This window comes from Lathyrus oleraceus, chromosome 2, assembly GCF_024323335.1.
Source record: "Lathyrus oleraceus cultivar Zhongwan6 chromosome 2, CAAS_Psat_ZW6_1.0, whole genome shotgun sequence".
Taxonomy (NCBI): domain Eukaryota; kingdom Viridiplantae; phylum Streptophyta; class Magnoliopsida; order Fabales; family Fabaceae; genus Lathyrus; species Lathyrus oleraceus.
Window position 1 is genome coordinate 53,138,762 of NC_066580.1, and position 23,988 is coordinate 53,162,749.

At 39.6% G+C, this 23,988-nt stretch overlaps 1 protein-coding gene across 1 annotated transcript; it reads right to left on the reverse strand.

Moving 5' to 3' along the window:
* Positions 1 to 17,446: 17,446 nt before the first annotated feature.
* Positions 17,447 to 20,140, reverse strand: LOC127121895 (uncharacterized). The gene is made up of 5 exons (XM_051052323.1): positions 19,360 to 20,140; positions 18,777 to 18,847; positions 18,444 to 18,704; positions 18,037 to 18,370; positions 17,447 to 17,598 (listed from the first exon to the last, which is right to left on the reverse strand). The coding sequence occupies exons 1-5, from the start codon at positions 20,138 to 20,140 to the stop codon at positions 17,447 to 17,449; spliced, it is 1,599 nt and encodes a 532-aa protein (XP_050908280.1).
* Between the last annotated feature and the right edge of the window lie 3,848 nt (positions 20,141 to 23,988).

The following is a 23,988-nucleotide window of genomic DNA, read 5'->3' on the forward strand; positions in this document are numbered from 1 at the left end:
TGTCTACATATGATACCTTAATTTTGAGTTTTATTTAACCTTTTTACCTTGACCATTTCGACAAAGACAAATCCTCATGTTTTGTGTCAATCTTAGTTTTTTTTGTTTTGTCTTTTGTGGATTTTCTAAACCCCCGGGTTCCCACTTCTGAACCCCGAAAGTGTTGTTGTAAGCCCTAGAGGCCAATATTTTTGGTACTTGTATCGGATTATTTATTAATAATAAAAGACTTTTTCTTTATTATGTTTGTTTAATAAAGTCCCTAGAATAGCTAATCCGTTTAATGTATCAAGTATGACTTAATCATGAGATCACATTAAACATAAGGACACTATTCTTAAAGTATCAGTAGTCGAGCTTTATTGTGAAGTGGGATAACATTAAAGCATTAAGACTATTATGTATATAGACTGATGATCACATCTCATGGATCATGGATAAGGAGTTATCAAGTCTTGAACATAGGTATGAATATTAAGAGTAATATTTATACTGGATTGACCCGCTATGAGAATACTATATAGAATGTTATGCAAAGTGTCATAAGTTATTCTCATGGTGATAATGGTGTATACCACCCTTCGACCTAAAACCACTATGGACTCTAGATGTAGAGCCGAGTGCCTTATTGTTGATCAAACGTTGTCCCTAACTCGATGATCATAAAGACAGTTGATAGGTACTCCACGAAGCATGCTAAGGGACATGAGTGACCTAGATGGAATTTGCCCATCCTGCGTAACAGGATAAATGTCTATGGGCCCAATACTGAACTGGACAAGGATGACACGGTCTATGCCTTGTATTCAATATATACATAAGGGCAAAAGGGTAATTGTACACATAAGTATTATCACAAAATGATTTGTCATATCACATGATATTTTCGTGTCTTGGGTAGCAGTGATGTGTTGCTAGATATTGCTCACTGTTTATTATGTTAAATACTGATTTAATATAATTGCCAATGCTGCGAAAACCTACAGGGTAACACACAAAGGACGAATTGATGAGAGATAGAGTAACTAAGGAACACCGTAAGGTACGGTGCACTTAAGTGAATTGTAGAACATCGTAAGGTACGGTGTACTTAAGTAGAATACGAAATATGGTAAGGTACCAAGTGCTTAAGCGATTTTGGCATATTATAAAATATGGGCCATGTAAGACCCCAATTTTGGGCCCTAAGATCCCTCATGGCCCATATCATATCATATCATGGCCTCAAGGATCACTGCATGCCCTAGCTTCTCTCCTAGTGGGTAGGTTGCTTTGTGAGTGTGGTTCTTGATCACCAAGCATGTCTTGCATTTGTATATTCTTGCTTTTCATATGTTTACTAACCAAAAAGTACCAAAATATTGTCAGTTTAACCTTGTTGCTTGCAGTTGAAGCAATCATCAGCAATTAGGTCAAAAACAGTCAACAGTCAGTCAAAGCAGTGGATGGTGGCCATTCTTGCAGAATTTGGGCACCATGATCAATAATCAAGAGCTCATACAACTTGAGACATCATTTGAAATCAAGTTCTCAAGAAATTAGGGTTTGGAATTCATCAGAAGAGGTTCAGTCATCCAAAACCCTAGAAAAGTCAAACTTGGTCAACTGTGGATTTAATCAGTGATTTGATGGATAGAATTGATTTGAAGGAGCTCACTCATGTCCATATGAGCCTCATATATCATGTCCAACCTCATCATGGAAGAAAATCAAGTCAAACAGAAAATTTCCCAAAAATAGAAAGTGGACCTGTAATTTCAACTGCCAAAAATGGAAACTTCTTGATCTTAAACTTACATCATGATACAAGCTTCAAATGAATTTTTGCCCAACATGAAAGTTGAAGATCTTGTTCTCCCATTTTCAAAAAGTCCAAGGACACTCAAATCCCATGAATGGTTTGCAAGATATGATCAATTCAATTTCAAAAATTTGTGAACTTCAAAGAGCCATATCTCATGAACCATAAAGCCAAATTTGGTGGGGTTTTTTCCTACAAACCACATTTCATCTCCTCTTTCCAAAAATATAAATTTCATCCATCAAAACCTCACCATGCAAAATGGCAATTTTGGACTTGTTTCATTTAAATTCAAGTTTGACCAAAAGTTGACTTTTCAAATTAAAGGTTTTCAGCACATTTGGCCAATTGGGAATTGTTTGGAAGGCTATTTGCAACATGTTCCAAGCCCAAATTCATGCTCATGCTACTATCATACCATCATTTTGGCCAAAGGTGCAAAATTAGCAATTGGTTGAAATAAGTAAATCCTTGTTAGCACTTCATGAGCAGACATAAAACAGCAAATATAATGGTCATTTGCAGCATGTTACAAAGCACATTTCGTGCAGACTCACACCCCATTGCCAAGTTGGTGAAAGTTAGCAAAATGACAAAAATGCTTCATTTGAACTAATCTTGTTTAGCACTTCATTAACCAACATTAAACAGATGTATATAACCTTATTTTCTGCACAACTAAACCCTAGCCACAGCCTTTGCGCAGCAGAAAACCTTCACTCTCTCATTTTTGCATTTTGGCACTTTTGCATTTTCTGCTCAAAACTTCAGAACCACACGAGCCTCTCTTGGTTGTTATTCATCTGGACATCATTTGGAGACCATGGCAAGCTTTATGTTCTTGCTGTAACAGCATCTTCCTCATCTGTTTTCACCAAGCACCCTTCAATGGCAGTTTGGATTTAGAGTGGAACCGAGCAAGTTTGAGCTCAAATAACTTCATCACCCATCATTTGGAGCTTGGACCTTCGACTGTTTGAGCTGACAACATCTAAACAACAACTGTTTCCACCATTTCTTCAAATCCAAGTAAGTTTTCGACCCTCTTTATTTCAAAAATCATGAGGTGCTTTGGTTAGATCTTAGATTGCTGATTCCAATAAGCCTTGAGTCACTAAAAATGGTCCAGTATCGAGTGAGAAAAGTGGATTCAAAGTTTCACTATCAAATATGTTTTTGATTATTTCTCCTTTGATAGCTTGATTTGAGAAAAATGGTTGTTATATTATGATTGTGTTTGATTTACTTGTTCGAATGGTATGGCTGTTGGTGATTTCTGGGCGAATGATTTCTGAGTGATTGTTGATGATGAACACCGTCACTGTACACGCTCAAACCCTAAGCACTGTTCAAAACCCTAAAACATTTCCCAGAATTCGTGAAAGGCATTTGGCTGTTGTTGTATCGCGTTTGCATGAAATCCCACTGTGCTGTTGCCATGCCGAATTACTGTTTGCCACGCAGGATGACCAAACTCACCGTTTCATTTAAGTTGGCCAATATTTACCATACTGCCACCGTGCTTAATTATTTTTAATTAATCATATGTTAAATCATTTCATTTCATAATATATTTTCATCTTGTTACACAAACTTACAAAAATCATAATTCACTCATTTTAATTCCAAAATTCATGAAATTTTCAGCATTGTGTTCATCTGAATGTCTATTATTTAATCATGATTTTTATTGAATTTTTGGTTGGCTGGATTTTAATTGGCCTTAGGGTTTATGTAAAGTGACCAAAAATGATACATATTGCCAAAACCCTTGTGAAATGATGAGTTTGTATCCATTGGTTCTGAAAATTTTTGTGGTTAAACTAGACTCATTCATCTTTGTTTTGATGTAAAGTTTGTGGATTTATCATTTGTGGTGTGTGAGTTATGAATTTTTGAAGTAGGGTGTGACAATTTGTGTCACACCAATGATATGCAAGTTCATGATTTTTGTTCACATGCTTCCTGGCCTCCAAATAATGTGAAATTTTGTATGAACCATCCTTTATATGTCTAGTTGATGTGTGATTTTTCCTGGATTTAATTGTGCAATTTTCCATTTGATTGTGAATTTTCTTCCATGCCTAGTCAATTGTTGACTTTATGTGATACATGTTGCCAAATCCTTTGGGAAATCCTCATGCCTTATTGTATGATCATGAAATTTCATATATGCATACTAGACATCTTGAGCTTTGCATTGGTGTTAATCCCATCCATTTCTCATCTGTTTCCAATTTGTTATGATTTTTTGAAGTTGATACATGTTTGTTGACCTTCTTTGTGCACACTTGAAATTGTGTTGACTTCCTGATTTTATTTGACTATCTTCCCATGATCCAATTGAGTTGAAATTTAATATGCCTGCTATGTTATGGATTGTGATTGAGCATGAATTATTTCATGATTTTTGGAAATGTTTATGTTTGAGTTTGAGCCAAGTCTTGCTGTTGACCTCTTTGTGCTCCCTCTTGCCATGTTTTGACTTCTTTGGTTTATGAAATGACAATGATGCATGATATGGATGTGGGCCCAATTGAGATAGCTTCTTAAATGTTTGACCTTGACTTTGGTTAGCTTTTCCTTGCTGTTTTGACTTTTTTCTTTCATCCTTGACCCTAGGCTAGTCCTAGTGGTCTTTTGAGCTTACAATTGAGTTAATGTTTCAGGTTAAGCACCAATGCCTCAATGATCATTCAAATTGGATTGAGTTTGATTATAGATCATGTGCTAACCCTTGTTTTGTAGGTTGACTCATGTGACTTGAGTCGTGTGCTATGCACCTTGGTCCCTCTGTGTGGACTGTTTATCCATTCCTTTTGATTTAAACTGTTGAACTGTTTACTGATTAGTTTGACTTTTTCAGGTACCTTTTTAGTTGCTTAAGTTCTTTGAACTTGCTTTGCTTTGCTATTTAGCAATTTGCTTTGAGGTATAATTACTTCTTCTTCATGTAGTCTGGAGACCCGGCCTGTTATTTGGCCGGGCAAACTGTCTGAAGTCCTCCTTAAGAGGCAATGCTTGTGTGTGTTTAAAATTGTCCCAAGCAGGAAAAGTCCTTCAAGTAAGGCAATTGGTAGATCAAAGGGATAAGTAGCCTATCCCCTACTATTCAGTGAGTCCTCTCCTTGCTCCCATTACATGGTTGTAGCATTGAGATAAAAACCCAAGATCTATCGAGTCAATAATGTGGAAAGAGTTCCTACTTTCTGAGCTCCCACACTTTCAGATATGCTCTCCCTGATCAGGGATAAGAGCAATGAGGCGCACCCCTCATCTCCTTTCATCTGCTTCACCTTAGCCTCTCAATGGCAAGGTTAAGAGCAACTCTTTGACCCTATTCCAGTTGGCCTCAGTGCCTAACCCTCTTGTGTGAGCCTCCTTGTTTGGCTATAGAGTGTGCTGTTTGATATTGATTGATTGATTGATTGCTTCATATACACATGTTTGCTTTCATGCTTTGTGCACTCATCATCATTAATTGCTCATCAATGCATAATCATCTCATTTGTCTTTGTGACATTATCATTGTTGTTTACCCATTGAGGACAATTGTAAGACCATCCATTGGCCATTGCTCCTATGATATGGAAGTGAGTATAAGACCATCACCTTGGCCACTCATCTTATCTTTGCCTGATGCATTTACTTGATTGTATGTGAGGAAGCAACTGTAAGTCCCTGCAAGTTGGCATTTGCTCTCCTATGATCACATGTTGTTTTGTTTGTTTGTATGTGAGGATACAACTGTAAGTCCCTGCAAGTTGGCATTTGTATTCCTAGGACCATACTGTGGAGGTTAGAGTAAGCCCAGATAGATTGGCATCTGACATCCATGTCTTGCTTTTGTTTGTTTATGTGAGGTTGCAACTGTAAGTCCCTGTAAGTTGGCATTTGCTTTTCCTATGATCATATGTTGGATATTGGTATAAGTCCAGACAGATTGGCATCCGGTATCCAAGTTTCATTTTGTTTTAGGAGATTAGTGTAAGACCATTGAGTGGCCTCTGATATCCATTTCTATTTTAGGAGACTGGTGTAAATCCATCTATTGGTATCCGGCATCCGCCTTTTGTTTCTTTGATTGAGGAGATTAGTGTAAGACCATTGAGTGGCTTCTGATATCCCGTTTTGTTTTAGGAGATTGGTATAAGACCATTGATTGGCATCCAGTATCCGCCTTTCTTTGCTTTGTTTGTTTATTATTATCCATTGCTATTCCAAAGGACACACTTGAATCATCCCCTATATGATTTCAAGAAGTGAACCTTCTAAGAAGTTTTACAATCCATCCTCATCCATTCATCCTCATTATGTCCTAAACCTTTTTCGCACTTTGATTTCAAACTTGACATAGATATTGTGCAAACATCTTCATGTTTTTTTAACTAAAAACCTGGACCCCAAGTCCTTGACTTTTTTCAAACTCATTTTCATAATACTTCTTTCAAATCAATCTTAATCATACTTTGACTTCATTTTCATAATCACAATCAATTAACTTCACTCATTCACTTGTTTTGGCTCTGTCCATTGTTAATCTTTTCATGCATTAGCCATAGGTTTCAATTATCATTGTGGTTGATGTAAATCTTGCCTATCCTTAGTGAGTCGACAGTAAGACTTCCGTACTGAAAACAGGGCTAACCCCTCTAGTACGTCGAAGCTATCCTCGCATGGTGGATGTTGTTTTTTGGTCGAGTGTTCTCCCATTGATAATGAAAAGCCTCAGTGCTTGTGTTTAAAACTGAATCCACCAACTTTTGGAAATCTTTTAGCCGAACTACGGCGTTTTGATCCTTACCTTTGATGGAAGGTACGTAGGCAGCGGGTTCATCCGTTCAAACCCAATAACACAAAAATAACTAACTTGTACATTCTTTTCTCATCATCCCAATCATGTTTGCACAATACTTATGTCATGACAAATAACAATTTAGTACAACAAGTGTGAAAAGGGCTCCCTAGGAGTACCTAGGACGTAGTGGGTGCCTAACACCTTCCCATTGCGTAATTTACCCCTTACCCAGAATCTCTGATCTTTTTATTAGTTTTCTACGTGTAAAACTTCTTAGGCTTTTGTTCGCTTTTTAGCCAGTCCTTTGGATAAATAAAAGTGCGGTGGCGACTCGAAATTTCATTGTATAACTTGCTTATGATTTAATCGATAGATCATATAGCGACGAATACACCGCTACAGGCCACATACACTTAAGTGGGCTTTTATCTTGTAGCCCACATAAGTGGTTCTATAAATAGAACCCTTGTGCAGAAGCATTTGTTGCAGTTGCAATTTCGTTCTCTCTCTCTCTCTCTCTCTCTCACTCAAAGCCTTCATTCGTAGCAGCTAGCACTGAGATTGAAGGAATCTGTTCGTATGGACTGAGTATAGGCGTTGTCATCGTTCAACGTTCGTGATCGCTCCGTAGATCTGCTTCAAAGGTTTCAATCGTCACAAGAGGTAACGATTCTATCACTGATCATGCCCATTCGTAAGGATCACTAAAGGAGAAATTTTAAATTCCGCTGCGTTTTGGATCACTATTCTTTTTCAGGAAGATCATAGATCCGCACTTTTGAACCATGACTCACCTCTTTCAACACAGAGACACAATATGATGCATATCATACAATAATGCAACAACAATAATTATGGTTCAACTTCTAACCATAACCAACAATGCAATACATTATTCAACAGTAGTCCCCACTTCTGAACTACACACCTCAACATAACACAAACAATTATATTCATAACACATAATTATACTCATAACACAACGACTCACACACATGATCATAACTCAACACATACAATCATACAAATCAATTTAATTATTACTTCATCATAATAATAATTCACCTTAATTAATTAATTACACTGAAAACCCCAAAGCAACAGTCAAACATCAATTACCCGAGGAAACAACGTCAGAAACTGGACCAACCATTAAAAAATGAGTCCTTAACAACATGAGAACCTGGTCGTCTTCTGTGTGATGACCGACACCCATCCCGTGACCACCCTCTTTCATTACTTGTCACCTATGTGACAATCGGCGGAAGAATTTCTTCCTAGAGACCATGATAGTTTCCCCGTCACCCCGCTGACGACCAACAGCTGACCCAAGCACGTGACAACCAGCTTATCACACTGTGCAGAATGCAATTTTCTGTGTTTTGACCATGGAAGCTCATTCGAAGCCCTGATTTTGACCCCCATTACCCTGATTTACATATAGAATAAGGGATATATGTGATACATAGATTAAATCATAACATAACACTACTAAGGAAAACACATCTTATAACGGTTGGAAACGGAATACAACCACGTCTGATCAACCGTTGTGAGGTAAGGTGTGATTGTATGTATGATTCTTTCCACCACGGTCGTGCTACTGTGATTATAAGACAAGTAACACACAACATATCACAATGGTTACTTTAAACAACTGTCGTTATATGTCTCAACATATCACAATGGTTACTTTAAACAACTATTCTTGTATGTATTTTAATAAAATAAAATAAAATGCAGTTGCAGATGTATACGTGCGTTTTCGACGCCATGAGATTTGGTGTAAGAAATGATTTTTTCGACAAATGATGACATGGGTTGAAACGATTTGATTAATAAGTATGGTTCGACACTTCGACAAAATGGAGGTTTCGTCATTTCGACAAAGATGTTTGCACCTAGGAAAAGCACTTTTGACAGATAGGGAGAACATGGCAGTATGTTGATAATTCGACAAAAATCCTGAAGGAAGACGTCATTTCGACTTAAAAGTAAATTTGAATTTAAAAGGTTGTGACGTTTGGCAGAAGACGCGTGGAAGCATCTGGCGAAAGGAGGAGAGCCATGTGTCATAGTTTTAGGATTTAGTCGTTAGTAACAGTTGTTTTATTTGTATATAAATAGGATAGTTGTTATCAGAAAAAGGGTGTGAAGAATTACTTATACAAAATTCCTGAAAACACTCAAAGTACCCGTGTGAGAGAAAAGAGTCATATTTGGAAAATGTATGTGTAAACAAACACCAATTCCTTCAAAGTTTATTTTATAAAGTTCAAAGTTCTTTACAAATCTCTTTTATGTTTTCCAGTCATTTATCTTTCTGCACTTTATCCTTTTCGACACTTTACATTTCGTCAGTTATTTTCCGCCATTTACTTTATCTTGTTAAATTTACATCCACTTAACATTGTAATCAACATATTTCGACGTAAAACACTTAGAGAACAGAAATGAAAGATATGAAAGTGATTTTAGACATCTTCAAGACTATCTAGATCTGCACATGTCCTAGGATTTGTGTGGTTGATCCTGCAAGTAACCCAATTCTACAAGTTTTGGTAAACCAGAGGTTGTTCGCCGAAATTCACAGCGAACAAATTGGCACGCCCAGTGGGACCGTGCAAAAATTTAGAAAGTTAGATAATCGCTAGTCAAAATCTGTCCTTCATTTGTATGAGACTGAGAAGCGGTAAATTAGCCGTATCCGAAGTAGAAATACCTAAAAGAACAAGAGTAAGGAAAATGGCGAACCAGCCAAATAATCCTAACGAATCCATCCCAGTATCTAACCCTGTCCTTTCGACAGAAGGCAATATAGGATCGGTCCCTGTGTCAGAGGCTGTACCTTCGTCAGCGGGGTCGATACCAGCGGTTTCGATGTCACAAAACGCGCCTAGTTCGTCCTTCAGGGCACAACAAATGCCCATTGGGACACCCCCCCCTGTGGGAAACACTTCTAGGCCTTTTGTAACGAATTTCACCATGCCTCCGCCTGGTAGGGAACAACCCTTCGGAATGCCAACTTCGGTGATGGCAAATTTACATAACTCCCCGTTAATATATTCAGACTCGATGGCCAACGTGTCTTCACCCTTACAAGGGTCAGGATATGGTGGAAACGTGAGTAGACTGAATCAACAACCACTTTACGTGCCGCCGATAACAAATAATTCGGCGCAAGTGATTAGACAGCAGATGGACGAGAGTAATCATGATATGGTCCAAATGTTGACGCAACAAATGGGAGCGGTGTTTAATCCACTAATACAGAACACCACTCAAACAAACCAAGCGTTGGCAGCGCAAATGACGCGCATTGCTGATTTCTTTGGAGTCCCTCAAACTCGACACAGAGAACAAGTGGTTCATAACCCAGCGGTAGCGGTCCAAGAAGAACCTACGATAAACCAGATACCGTTAGACAATCCTCAAACGAACGTCAGAAACCGAGAGGATGTAGTCGAACAGCCTCGTGTCGAAATCCCCATTCCACAAGAGCCTAGAAGGATAGTAATCCAGAGAGGCCAGGACGCGGATGTTGTATTGCAACAACGGATGCAGTATAATAATCCGCCTGTCGAAAATAATTTGGCAGCCATGGTCGAAACGATAATGGCACAAAATGGGATGAACATGGGTTTACAAAGGCCTAGTTACGCATCCCCGCTATCAGAATATATTCTGCAAGAAGAATTGCCACCAAGGTGGAAAGTCCCTAAGTTCACAAAGTTCTCAGGGGACACTAGTGAGTCCACTATAGAACATGTGGCACGTTACCTGATCGAGGCAGGGGAGATAGCCCGTAACGAAAATTTGAAAATAAAATATTTCCCTAGTTCCTTAACAAAAAACGTGTTTACTTGGTTTACATCTTTGCCTGCAAATTCAGTATACACGTGGACCCAATTAGAAAGGCTGTTCCATGAACAATTCTACATGGGACAAACAAAAATAAGTCTGAAAGAATTAGCCAGTGTCAAGAGAAAACACTCTGAACCAATAGATGATTATTTAAATAGGTTCAGATTGCTAAAGGCTAGATGTTTCACCCCAGTGCCAGAACATGAGTTGGTCGAAATGGCCGCAGGGGGACTAGACTATTCTATAAGGAAGAAACTAGATACCCAGTATCTGAGGGATATGGCCCAATTAGCGGATAGAGTGAGACAGGTCGAAAGGTTAAGGGACGAAAAATTCAGGGCAAATAAGAATAAAAAAGAGAGGGTAGCCTACGTAGGGGTTCGCCAAGATGATGAGTTCGACGAACACGAACCAAGTAGCTTCGACGAACAAGAAATCGACCTAGCAGAACTAAAACAAGGGCCACCTTATTCGTGCAAAGTACTAACTCCGTCGAACGGAAACCCAGTCGAAACCAACGATAAGTTCCCCAAAAGGACTTATACGTTCGACATTACCAAATGTGACGAAATCTTCGATCTGTTGGTTAAAGATGGTCAATTAATAAAACCACCAGGCGCTAAAGAACCGCCTATGGAACAACAGAAAAAGAGAGGTTTTTGTAAATACCATAATTTTCTGGGCCATAAGACGTCTCGTTGTTTCCTTTTCAGGGATCTCGTTCAAAATGCTATCCGGGACGGAAGGCTGAAGTTTGGTGACAAACCAAAACAACAGATGAAGATCGACTCGAATCCTATGCAAGCAGTCGAAGCCCACTACGCTGAACCATCCGTCGTAAACATGGTGGAGGCCGAAGTTGCTCCTGATGGCAATTTGGAAATGGTGGAGCCCCTGGAAGCTTCGACGCAAATGTCAACATGGTCGAGATTACTGATGATCTCGCAAGCCAGAAAAGAATAGAAACTACTGAAGGTTTCGACAAGAAGGACGGTGACAATGCTGTCGAGAATGTGGAGTTTCGACAAGAGGAGAATTGGGACCGCTTGGGACAGCCAAGTGGGAAATATGATTTTCTTGTGAAGTACAACGCGCCGGCAAGCTCTCAGATCGACATCAACACAATCCAACCAAGCGGTTGGGGAGATGCCTCTTCAGAAAACAATGAGGAGACAGTCGACGCAATTGAGCATGCCCCTAATACGAAGGGAGGGTTACTGAAGACCCAGCGATTGAAAACAAGGCTGCTGAAGGCCTTGATTCTAACAAAGCAAAGAAAGGTGATATCGCCAACTGCGTCAACACCATGGGGCCTTTCAGTGAAGAGGTCACAAAAATCAAAGCGGAAGCCGCTAACGGTCCTTCGAAGCCCATGATCAGTGGGATTCTGCGTAGGACAATGGAAGACCCCAGAAGGAATTGGAACAAATGCTGTTGCAAACATGGTCCCAGGACCATATCTTGGTGCTGTTGCCCAGAGAAAGAGTTCGACCAGACACCAAAAGGCGTCGAAGGCGAAGAAGAGAGGCTCATCAGGAAGATGAACGAATTAAGCATCGCCGACGAACAAAATGTTGGGGTAAATATGGTAGAAATATCTCAGAAGGACCAGGTCGAAGAGGGCGAAGAGCGTCGTCAGAAAGAGTACCAAAGGCTGGCGTACCCTAGAGAGGAGGAAAACTTAATGGAATTCATCAAGAGGTGCCAAAGGATGAAAACCGAAGTGATGTTGTGCCCACGCTGCAGCGCAGTCTTCGACAGAAAGGCAGCAACCAACCTGGAAGCGGTGGATAAGACCAAAAGGAAAGAGAATTGGGGAACAGTGAGATATGACCCAAGGAGAAGTGATCACCACCAGTGGAGGCACGGAGAGAGACGCCAGAACACCTATAAACCATCTGACAAAGCGACGGACGACAAATGGGTTCAACCCATTAGGGACGCCCAGGGGCAGAAGAAATGGGGAAAGTTCGAGGTTCAGAGAGGCGCGTCGATGGAGGGCAAGAAGGAAATGGAAAAACACAAGCCAAGACCATACCCGTCAGAGAATTACAAAGGCAAAAATCCCATGTCCAGGTCCCAATGGAGGAGGTTCCAAAGGCAGAAGAGGGCAGAAATAGAGATGGCGAAAAAGAACATGAATGGTCCAAACGAAGCAGAATCTAGCAACAATCGTCAGACAAGGAGCAGGAAAGAGACTCCCCTCCAGATCAATCCTAGCGGAGTTGTCGAATCGGTGGCGTCGAAAGAGAAGATGCAGGAAGATGATGAAGTAACCGACAGTTTTAACTCTGACTCAGAGGCATCCTTCAACGTGATTTGCAACGTGGTCTCTGTTCTCCCTAGAGACTATGATAGAGTCATGGAAATTGAGGATGAAGGAGACGAAATGGAGGAAGAAACAATGGCACACAAGCCCGTCTGCTACTATGTGATGAACAACGGATGCGTCGAAGAGCAGAACGCTTTTTTCGAAAGACCAGACGACTCCATGAAAGCGCATTTGAAACCTCTGTTTATAAAAGGAAAGGTGGAAAATGTCGGCGTGAATAAGATACTGGTGGACGGGGGAGCGGCAGTGAATTTGATGCCCCACTACATGCTGAAGAAGATTGGAAAAGACGATTCGGACGCGAAGCCTCACAACATGGTGCTGTCGAATTACGAAGGGAAGATAGGGACAACTATGGGAGTCATCCAAGTGAACTTAACTGTAGGAACCATAACAAGACCTACAATGTTCATAGTCATCGCTTCGAAAGCCAACTACAACCTGCTGCTTGGTAGGGAATGGATTCACGGCGTAGGAGCTGTACCCTCTTCAATGCACCAGCGGATAGCCATATGGAGGCCAGATGGAATCGTCGAAAACATCGAGGCTGACCAAAGCTACTTCATGACCGAGGTAAACACTGTTAACAGCCAAAGCTTCGACAAAAACCTGGCTCATATACCTCCCTGCAGCCCGGCAGAATTCGACTTGAAGACGACAGACAATGCCTATTGCTCCATGTACCTACATCCAACGCATGGTTTCCAGTGGGATAAAGAAGTGATTGGCGAAACTTACATATGGGGAACCACTCATATAGCGCCGACGGGATGCGGTAGTGAATTTGACGATGACGAGTGAACAATCAGCGATCGAAAAGATTACGGCTTACATGGCCGAAAACAAACTAAAAGAGGCCCTTGAGGCTGAGGTAAAGAATATGGCTGTCGAAGCCAACCAAGAGAACTCCAACAAACAATGTCCTCAAGAAGACGTTGCGGAAGATCATGTCACCAACCAAATGGGCGGATGGCAACACCAAAAGCTTGACGCCATTTACGACGACGAACCTCTGGGGTTCGAAAAAGATCCAGTGTCAACTAACGAGAAGATGGTGGTGCAGGATCCTTTAGAAGAGATAAACATAGGAGCGGGGGCAGAACATAGACCAACGTACATAAGCGCAAAAATGGACCCCCAGTTCAAGGTCGAAATAGTCCAGTTGCTGAAAGAATTCAAAGATTGCTTCGCATGGGATTATGACGAAATGCCTGGTCTTGACAGAAGTCTGGTCGAAATGCAGTTGCCAATAATGGAAGGGAAGAAGCCAGTAAAGCAGACTCCGAGACGCTTCGCACCAGAAATCCTGTCGAAAATAAAAGAAGAGGTCGAAAGACTTCTAAGATGCAAGTTCATCCGCACAACCAGGTATGTCGAATGGATTGCAAATATTGTTCCAGTAATTAAGAAAAATGGCAAACTTAGGGTATGTATTGATTTTCGAGACTTAAACTCGGCTACCCCAAAGGATGAATATCCTATGCCAGTGGCAGAAATGCTCATAGATTCTGCAGCCGGCCATGAGTACTTAAGCATGCTAGACGGATACTCTGGCTATAACCAAATTTTTATCGCTGAAGAAGACATTCCTAAAACGGCTTTCCGTTGTCCTGGAGCCATAGGAACGTACGAATGGGTAGTAATGCCTTTTGGTTTAAAGAACGCTGGAGCGACTTACCAACGTGCCATGAATTCCATCTTTCATGATTTCATCGAAACTTTCATGCAAGTGTATATTGACGACATTGTGATTAAGTCTGTTTCAGGAAAAAATCGAATAGATCATCTTCGACAATCCTTTGAAAGGATGAGGAAGTTTGGTTTGAAAATGAACCCACTTAAATGTGCTTTTGGTGTGCAGGCGGGTGATTTCTTAGGCTTTGTGGTCCACAAGAAGGGGATCGAAATAAACGAAAATAAGGCCAAGGCCATAATGGAAGCGAAAGCGCCATCAACCAAAAAGGGGTTGCAGTCTCTGCTAGGGAAAATCAACTTTCTCAGAAGATTCATCTCCAACCTCAGTGGGAAGACACAAGCTTTCTCTCCTCTACTTCGACTAAAGAAAGAAGACTTCGCATGGGGGCAAGAACAGCAAGCGGCTTTCGACAAAATCAAGGAGTACCTGGCTAATCCCCCAATCCTGATGTCTCCTTGCAGAAAAAGAAATATGAGATTGTACATTTCGGCATCAGACAAAACATTAGGAAGTATGTTGTGTCAAGAAGATGAGAATGGCGTCGAAAGGGCCATTTATTATCTCAGTAGAGTCCTGAACGATGCCGAAACTAGATATAGCATTATAGAAAAGTTATGCCTGTGTGTATATTTCTCTTGTATCAAACTAAAGCATTATATAAAACCTGTCGATGTATATATTTCTTCCCATTTCGACGTAATAAAGTATATGTTATCTAAATCTATTTTACATAGTCGAATTGGAAAGTGGGCTTTAGCTTTAACAGAATACTCCTTGAAATATCTGCCTTTAAAAGCAGTGAAAGGACAAGTGGTCGCTGATTTCATAGCGGACCACTCTATAAACGAAGACGTGGAATACGTCGAACTGGAACCTTGGAAACTGTACTTCGACGGTTCCAGTCATAAAAACGGAACGGGCGTTGGGATGTTGATTATTTCTCCTGAAAAAATTCCAACAAAATTCAAGTACAAAGTTGAAAGTCTGTGTTCAAATAATGAAGCAGAATACGAAGCTTTGATCGCTGGACTTGAAATCTTGTTGAAATTGGGGGCAACGAGAGTCGAAATAATGGGTGATTCCGAACTGGTAATAAAGCAGTTGACGAAAGAGTATAAGTGCGTGAAAGAAAATTTAATCATGTACTTTGTAATAGCCAATAGACTTCTCAAAGCATTCGACAACGTCGTCTTCAGGCACATTCCCAGGTTGAAGAATCAAGAAGCGAATGATCTTGCTCAACTAGCGTCCGGATACAAAGTGTCGAAGGAAAAGTTAGAAGAAGCCATTGAAGTCAGAGGAAGAGTCGTGTCCACCAAGTTGTCCCCATCAGATCTAGAGTCAATAAGATTAGGATACGGTGACGAAGAAAACTTCGAGATATTCAACATAGATGATTCAGGAATAACAGACTGGAGAAAGCCTGTCAAGGATTATCTACAAGACCCAAATCAGAAAGCGGAAAGAAAGGTAAAATACAGAGCTTTGAGTTACGTACTTTTGGGAAATGAATTGTTCAAAAAGACTGCAGAAGGAGTTTTGTTGAAATGCCTGAGTGAGGACGAAGCCTACATAGCCTTGTCGAATGTACACAGTGGAGCGTGTGGCGCGCACCAAGCAGGTCACAAAATGAAGTGGCTTTTATTTCGACAAGGAATGTATTGGCCAACAATGCTGAAAGATTGTGTCGAATTCGCAAAAGGTTGTCAGGAATGTCAAGTACATGCAGGCATACCTCATGTCCCTGCAAGTGAGTTGCACTCAATTATAAAACCTTGGCCATTCAGAGGATGGGCGTTGGACTTGATCGGGGAGATTCGACCAGCTTCCTCAAAAGGGCAAAGGTACATTTTGGTTGGGATAGACTATTTCACAAAATGGACCGAAGCCATATCATTGGCGAATGTGGATCAAGAAGCAGTCATAGACTTTATCCAAAAATACATAATCTATAGATTTGGGATACCTGAGACAATAACAACAGATCAAGGATCTGTGTTCACCGATAAAAACATGCAGAAGTTTGCACAAGAGACAGGTTTTAAGCTCCTTACTTCGACACCTTACTACGCTCAAGCAAATGGGCAAGTTGAAGCAGCCAACAAGGTAGTGATAAACTTGATTAAGAAGCATGTGGGGAAAAAGCCTAGAAATTGGCATAAGACTTTGGATCAAGCCTTGTGGGCTTGTCGAACGTCCCCCAAAGAGGCAACGAATTCGACTCCATTCAAGTTGACTTACGGACACGATGCAGTTTTGCCAGTCGAAATATATCTGCAGTCAGTCAGAGTGCAAAGGCATCATGAAATCCCATCAGATACATATTGGAGTATGATGAGGACGAACTAGTTGATTTAGACGAAGAAAGGCTGCGCGCGCTAGACCTAATAAGAAGACAAAAGGAGAGAGTCGAAAGATTTTACAACAAGAAAGTAAGATTCAAGACCTTCTTAATAGGTGATCTTGTGTGGAAAGTAATCCTTCCTATGGATCGAAAGGATAAATTAATGGGAAAGTGGTCTCCTAAATGGGAGGGACCTTTCCAGGTCTTGAGAACATTTTCAAACGGCGCGTATGAAATAGAAGAAATAGAGAAGGATAAGAGAATCCTAAGAATAAATGGCAAGTATTTGAAAAAATATAAGCCTATATTGCAGGAAGTAAAAGTAGTAACAGAATAAGTGCAAAACATAATTGTGATAAGATGGGCCAAATAAAAATGGCATTCAAAAGTTATTACAAAGAAAGCCTCAAAGGGCTGAGAGTTGCTAAATAAATTCGACTAAAAATTAAAATTGGCAAAAGTATCCCTCAAAGTGGCAAACTTCTGCCTCTGGAGTTGGAGTCGATGATCACAAAGACTTTGTGAGTAGAGAGAGTCTCAATCTCCTGACTAAGTTGATGGGCTTTCTCTGCATGTCGAATACCCACCCTCAATTCTTCGTCAATCTCGCTCTACTTGGGTTGCTGAATGGATGCCTTACGTTTCTCCTCTTGAGAGATCTTTTCTTGAAGTGCTGCTATCTGTGTTTTCCATTTTTGAATATTGTCATTGCAAGCAGCAACTTCTTCGACATACGTTTCAGAGAGCTTTTGCAATTTTGAAACTTTGTCAGTCGAAGTCGAAACAGCATCCCATTCAGCAGTTTGAGTTTCAGACTTGGAGGAGATTTGATTGGTAAGATCCCTTTGACGATGGAGATCTGCAGTGGCCAAGTCAATGAGAGTCATCAGCTCCATCACAAAACTTCCAATCTCAGCAGAAGCTTCCAGGACATTCACTTGCTTCAGAATTTTCTTAAGACCAATTTGAGTAAGGGAATTTTTTTCCAAGACTTTAAACAAATCGACATCAAGGATTTTCGTTTTGATTTTGGTCAGGAGGTTGCCAAGTGATGGTGCTTCAGAAGTTGCCCCAGAAGTGGTCGAACTACTCTGCGAAGAATCCTGAAAATTAAAACGGGTGCTAAGCATGGCTTTCAGATACTCCAAAGGTCTTTGCACTTTGAGATTCTCAAGCTCCTCGCGAGAAAAACTGGTCGAACCAGTTGATTTGCCACTCCCTTGGGCCCGGTCAGGAGCAGGTGGAGTGTTTCGCGTCGAAGTAGGCTCAACCTCTGTTCGTTTCAACTGGTTGTCCCCATCTCTGGCAGCTCCATCTTCAGGATCATCTTCGACTACAACCTCCATTTCAATATCATCACCCTGAGGTGCAACATGTAATCCTGGATGAGGAGGAGATTCATCTTCAGAAGCTTCACCCACTGTAGTGTCGAATTCTTCTACGGTTTGCATGTCATGGTCACTGGCGGGGATATCTTCCTCTGGCGCTGTTTCCTCCAAAATTTTCTCAGACGTTCCTTCGACAGCCACTTGTTCCTAAAAATAAATTCTAAGATGTAGAAGAAAGATGTAGGAAAGGTAAACATATGCTGTCGAATTGAAAAATTACCTCAGGAATTTCAGTGTTAAAACCGGATTTCCCACTCCCCGTATCTTTCGACTGAGGCTTGGCAGGAGAAGTACTGGCAGAATCCTTCCTGATTGGGTTGACGATGGACCTTTGGGAAGAAACCTTCGTGAGTTTCTTTTTCTTCTGAGGAGGAGGGACTAACTCTGGAGATTCATCACCAGACTCTTCACTAGGGACTTTATCCTCTTTTCTCTCCTCTTCACTCTTCTTCTTTTGGATTGTTGAGGGTTTTCGACTTACCTAGTCATACAGGCCAAAGCCAGTTAGTTTTGAATAATGGAAGGAAAATAATAAGAAAAAAAAGTGTTGTACCTTTGTCGAAGGCTTCTTAGCAGTACTGGGCGACGCTTCGACAACAGCTTTCTTAGCAGGGATCTTCACGGCTAAGGAAAGAAAGAAAATTCAGAAACAAATATAAGAGATACATGATAAGACAGTTAGAATAACAGAAAGAAAAATCATATTTTTCTGTGAACACCTTCAAGAATGGTATCTTCCACGCGAACGTGTTCTATTCCAATATGAAGGTGTCCTGGATATTCGCCCAGATGATACTTAGTCGGAACCACACGCTCAGCAGGTTTTTGATACTTTTGACGAAGAATTTTCATAAAATCCCCACAAAGGAACCAGTCTGGAAGTGGAAAACCAAACGCCACCCCAAAGTCAGCAGTTGGCAAAGGAGGAAACTTTGGTGGATGAAAATTGAAAGCCAGGTCATAGCGCGCCTCTGGTGAAAGATTGGAAGGCAATGACAGTTTTTTAAACTTCTCTGTCAATTTACGTTTTAATTCGGCCGCTGCTTCGCATATGGTTCGACTAAGATCATCAGGTCTATACGCAGTTTCAAAATATTTTTGAAATTTCTGTATTTCCTTAACATGTCGTGGAATACCTTTTTTGGTCCGATCCTGCACAAAAGCGAAAGCATTTGTCAAATGTGTAGCAAAAGCAGCTACGTCAAAAAATTTGTTGGAATAATAATCCTTCCACCATTCATCAAACTCAGGAGTGCATAAGAATGATGGTCGAAAAATAACTGGTCGAATGTCGAGAGAAGCATCAGCTAGTTTCTTCGACAGCTCTTTGCCTTCGTCTTCAGTGTGAAGGGAGTTATAAAAGATGATGGACCCCTTTTTGGGGAATATAGGTTGAGGTTTGATTTGGATTAGACCAAATTGTCTAGAAACAAGGTTGGGTTGATAAACTATCAAAGCAATTTGGTTTTTAGTGGTGTTACGATAAGAAAAAAGGAGCCTAGGGGTCAAGAACGATTCCCAAACATTCAGAAATGTGTTTTCGTCCTTTTGCATCTCCAAGGGCAGCTGTTGGGTAAACCACTTAGGTCCGATTTTTCTATCAGCAAAAGGTGCCATGGTCGAAGTAAATTGATGACTTTTAGCAAACATCATAACATAGCTTTTAAAAGCTTGTCGAAGGCTGATTCCTTCATCAGTTGGCGTTAGTAGCACTAATCTTGGCCATTCGACAGTCCTATTGTTTACTTCTTCTTCATCTATTTCTGGTGCTACAGGAAGACTAGCTTCAAAGGTGGCATTGAGCCATAGTTGCAAGAGCCAAAAAGGTCCTGATAAGTTGATTTTCCCTTGGGATTTGGTGTTCTTTAAGAAATGTACACTCTCGCTCAGAGATTCATAGAGATTCGCCAGAATCATTTCGCTCAAACATAGTTTTGTGCCTGCATGAAGCTGATTGGCTATGGTGATAAATCTCTTGGCAACTTGAAGAGAGCGAGAACAGAACACATATTTGGACAGCCATAGTGTCAAAAAGGCTATATGTTCGACATCTAAAACTTCAGTGGTACTCTTATCATGGTAATAGGACATGAATAAGGAGTAGGGTGCAAGGCTAGTCTCGAAAGCAATGGTATCTTCACTTAAGACAGTAGGGTCGAAATCTATACCATTGGGGTGAAGACCAACAATGGCTGCTGCGTCGAAAAGGGTAGGCGTAACCATCCCACAAGGAAGGTGAAAGGTGTTGTAAGTACTATCCCAAAAGTAGAGAGAAGCCAAAAGCATATTTGGGCAGATATTGGGTCCTACTCTCGACAACTGGATAAGGTCGAAAATGCCTACTTCTTTCCAAAAAGACCCTTTAACTTTTTCGATTTTATCTAACCAAGATACGTAGTCAGAAGGATCTTTCGACCATGGGCAGGTTCTAAATATCCTGGGAAAATTCAAATAGGTTAAGTCCAACTCTCCAATATCCGTCGAACTCGATGAATCTTTTTGTTCTACAACTTTCTCTTTAGGCTGAGGTTTTCTTCCAGCGCCTATGGGTTTTGTGTGAAAGTAAGATGGAAAAATTCTCTTAAACGCTCTGGTTTAATCTCTGGATTTGGAAGGGGACCTAACATAGCGTGATAATTTCCAGAAATAAGAACAGGGATTAGTACCTGAGATTTATAGATGCAGTCTTTTTCCTTTTCATTTGGAGGTTCCGGAACATACTGTTGATTTCCAATGGTCATTGGCCCTTTTAAATCATGCACAGGAGGAAAAGATGAGTCTTGTTTCTTCTTGGAGTGTTTACTGCTTAAGGGTTTTTGAGGCGCCATTGCTGGAAAAAACTGAAGAAGATTTCTCAGAAAATGTGAAAAGCTTGAGAAATGGGTATGAAAAAAGGAAATCTGAAACGTAAAAAGGTTTAAAGAAAAGGTTTATGGGTATTTATAGGAAGAAGATGTTGAAACGTTTTAGATGTAATGGTGTTAGTGGGACACGTGGCCATTTCTGATGGAAATGATAAAGAGGTGGAAGTTGAAAAGAAACCATGATGTGAGGAAATGATGGAAGTAGATTGTGAACGTGGGCTAGACGTGACATTGTGGAGAAAGTGTAATGATGAACCTGCATTGGGAATTGAGATTATCAGACTTGCATTTAATGAAGATTAAATGACATGGCATCAAAACACTGATTGACAACAAATGACTGTTTCTCCAGAACAACGGTCGAAACGTCTTTGCTGGGGGGCAATTTGTATACGTGCGTTTTCGACGCCATGAGATTTGGTGTAAGAAATGATTTTTTCGACAAATGATGACATGGGTTGAAACGATTTGATTAATAAGTATGGTTCGACACTTCGACAAAATGGAAGTTTCGTCATTTCGACAAAGATGTTTGCACCTAGGAAAAGCACTTTTGACAGATAGGGAGAACATGGCAGTATGTTGATAATTCGACAAAAATCCTGAAGGAAGACGTCATTTCGACTTAAAAGTAAATTTGAATTTAAAAGGTTGTGACGTTTGGCAGAAGACGCGTGGAAGCATCTGGCGAAAGGAGGAGAGCCATGTGTCATAGTTTTAGGATTTAGTCGTTAGTAACAGTTGTTTTATTTGTATATAAATAGGATAGTTGTTATCAGAAAAAAGGGTGTGAAGAATTACTTATACAAAATTCCTGAAAACACTCAAAGTACCCGTGTGAGAGAAAAGAGTCATATTTGGAAAATGTATGTGTAAACAAACACCAATTCCTTCAAAGTTTATTTTATAAAGTTCAAAGTTCTTTACAAATCTCTTTTATGTTTTCCAGTCATTTATCTTTCTGCACTTTATCCTTTTCGACACTTTACATTTCGTCAGTTATTTTCCGCCATTTACTTTATCTTGTTAAATTTACATCCACTTAACATTGTAATCAACATATTTCGACGTAAAACACTTAGAGAACAGAAATGAAAGATATGAAAGTGATTTTAGACATCTTCAAGACTATCTAGATCTGCACATGTCCTAGGATTTGTGTGGTTGATCCTGCAAGTAACCCAATTCTACAAGTTTTGGTAAACCAGAGGTTGTTCGCCGAAATTCACAGCGAACAGCAGAACAACAACAACAACAACAAAAAAAAGAACAACAAAAATTACAATAAGAAGAACAAGAATTACAACAAGAACAAGAACAACAACTAAAACAATAACAATAACAACAACAAGAATAACAAAAATAACAACAAGGATACCAACAAGAAAAAGAACAACAATAACAATAATAACAACAACAACAGTAACTAACATTGCTAACTTGAATCCATGTTTTCCTTGTCTCATTCAACTTGGAGAAGAGGTGACAGAGTTTTAAAATTTGTTAATGAAAGAAATGATATTTTCAAGTTTTGTTTATGGAAGAAATGATGTTTTCGAGCTTGGTTTAGTGGAGAAATAGAGTGTCGTAAATGGAATATGATGTTTGAAGGTAGAAGATGAAGTTTGTCTAAGTTGGTAGTTCATATAAGTTTTAGGTTTCATGCGGATCACTAATGACAATCTCTTGAGCATTGATTCTTAATAACTCAACGAGAAAGATTTGTTTAAGGACGGTGAAGAAACTCAATAAATACGCTCATATTTCCCCATGACCTTGAGTAACGTTTCACCACGGTTGGAAGTTCCAATAATGGTAAAAAGTGGCTTAAAAATAAATAAAAATAAAACTGTAGGTGCTAGGATTCAAACTCATGGCCATGCGCCACTTTTCACCATCATTAGAAGTTCCATCCGTGGTGAAAGTTGCTTAAAAATGAAATAAAAAAAAAGCGCTTAAGTGAATAGATTCTACCATAGTGGATACTTTAGCCGAGGTGAAATGAAGTTAAGAAAGGTACTTTTGTAATAGTGCACTCATCGATTATTATTCAATTTCATCAATCAATCCCAATTTCAAGGTTATACTCATAACCAAAACACATCAATGGCAACAATCAAATTCAGAATTCATACCAGTATATCATACATAATACTCAACATGTAACAAAGCACGAATTCACACACAAATATTGCAACTATCATGGATTACATATAATCATATTTCGAGGATTCATAAAACACAACAATGATGAATAAAAACCTAGAGAATGGTGGGGATCCCTCTCTATCCTTCATGCAATACACCTATATTCAAGTAGTCCCCCCCTTACCTGAATTTCCAATAAAAGCTCTAAGCATATCTAAGGATTCTCCGTCTCTCTCAAACTTTTGTTCTTCTAGTCTCACATTTGCCTTTTTTTCTCAATTCTATGTACTGTCAAGTTTGGCTCCCCTCTCTCTTTACTATTTATTTTAACCTAAAAAAATAATTAATTCCCTTTTCATACTTTTATCCGTCTACTAATCTCCACTTTTCCCCCTTCCCCTTATTTTTCTAGTAATTATATTTTATGCCTCAAATCACTATTTTTCTCTTATTTTTCTATTTATTTAATTAATACTATACTATTTTAATTAAATAAACTAATTCAAATTCTAATAATACCTAAACACCACAAAACATATATTATCACAAATCAAATGATTAAAAGCATAATAAACTATTTAAATAATTAAATCAAGTGACAAAATTCAATTAAATAAATTAATTGAATTCAGAGTATTACATTCTATAAGCTACATGTTTATTTAAATTGTTTTTTTTTTTAACTTGACTTAGATTCATGGAGAGTTTTAAAACTTGACCATCTTAATTCTTTTTGGACAGTGGTTCATAAAA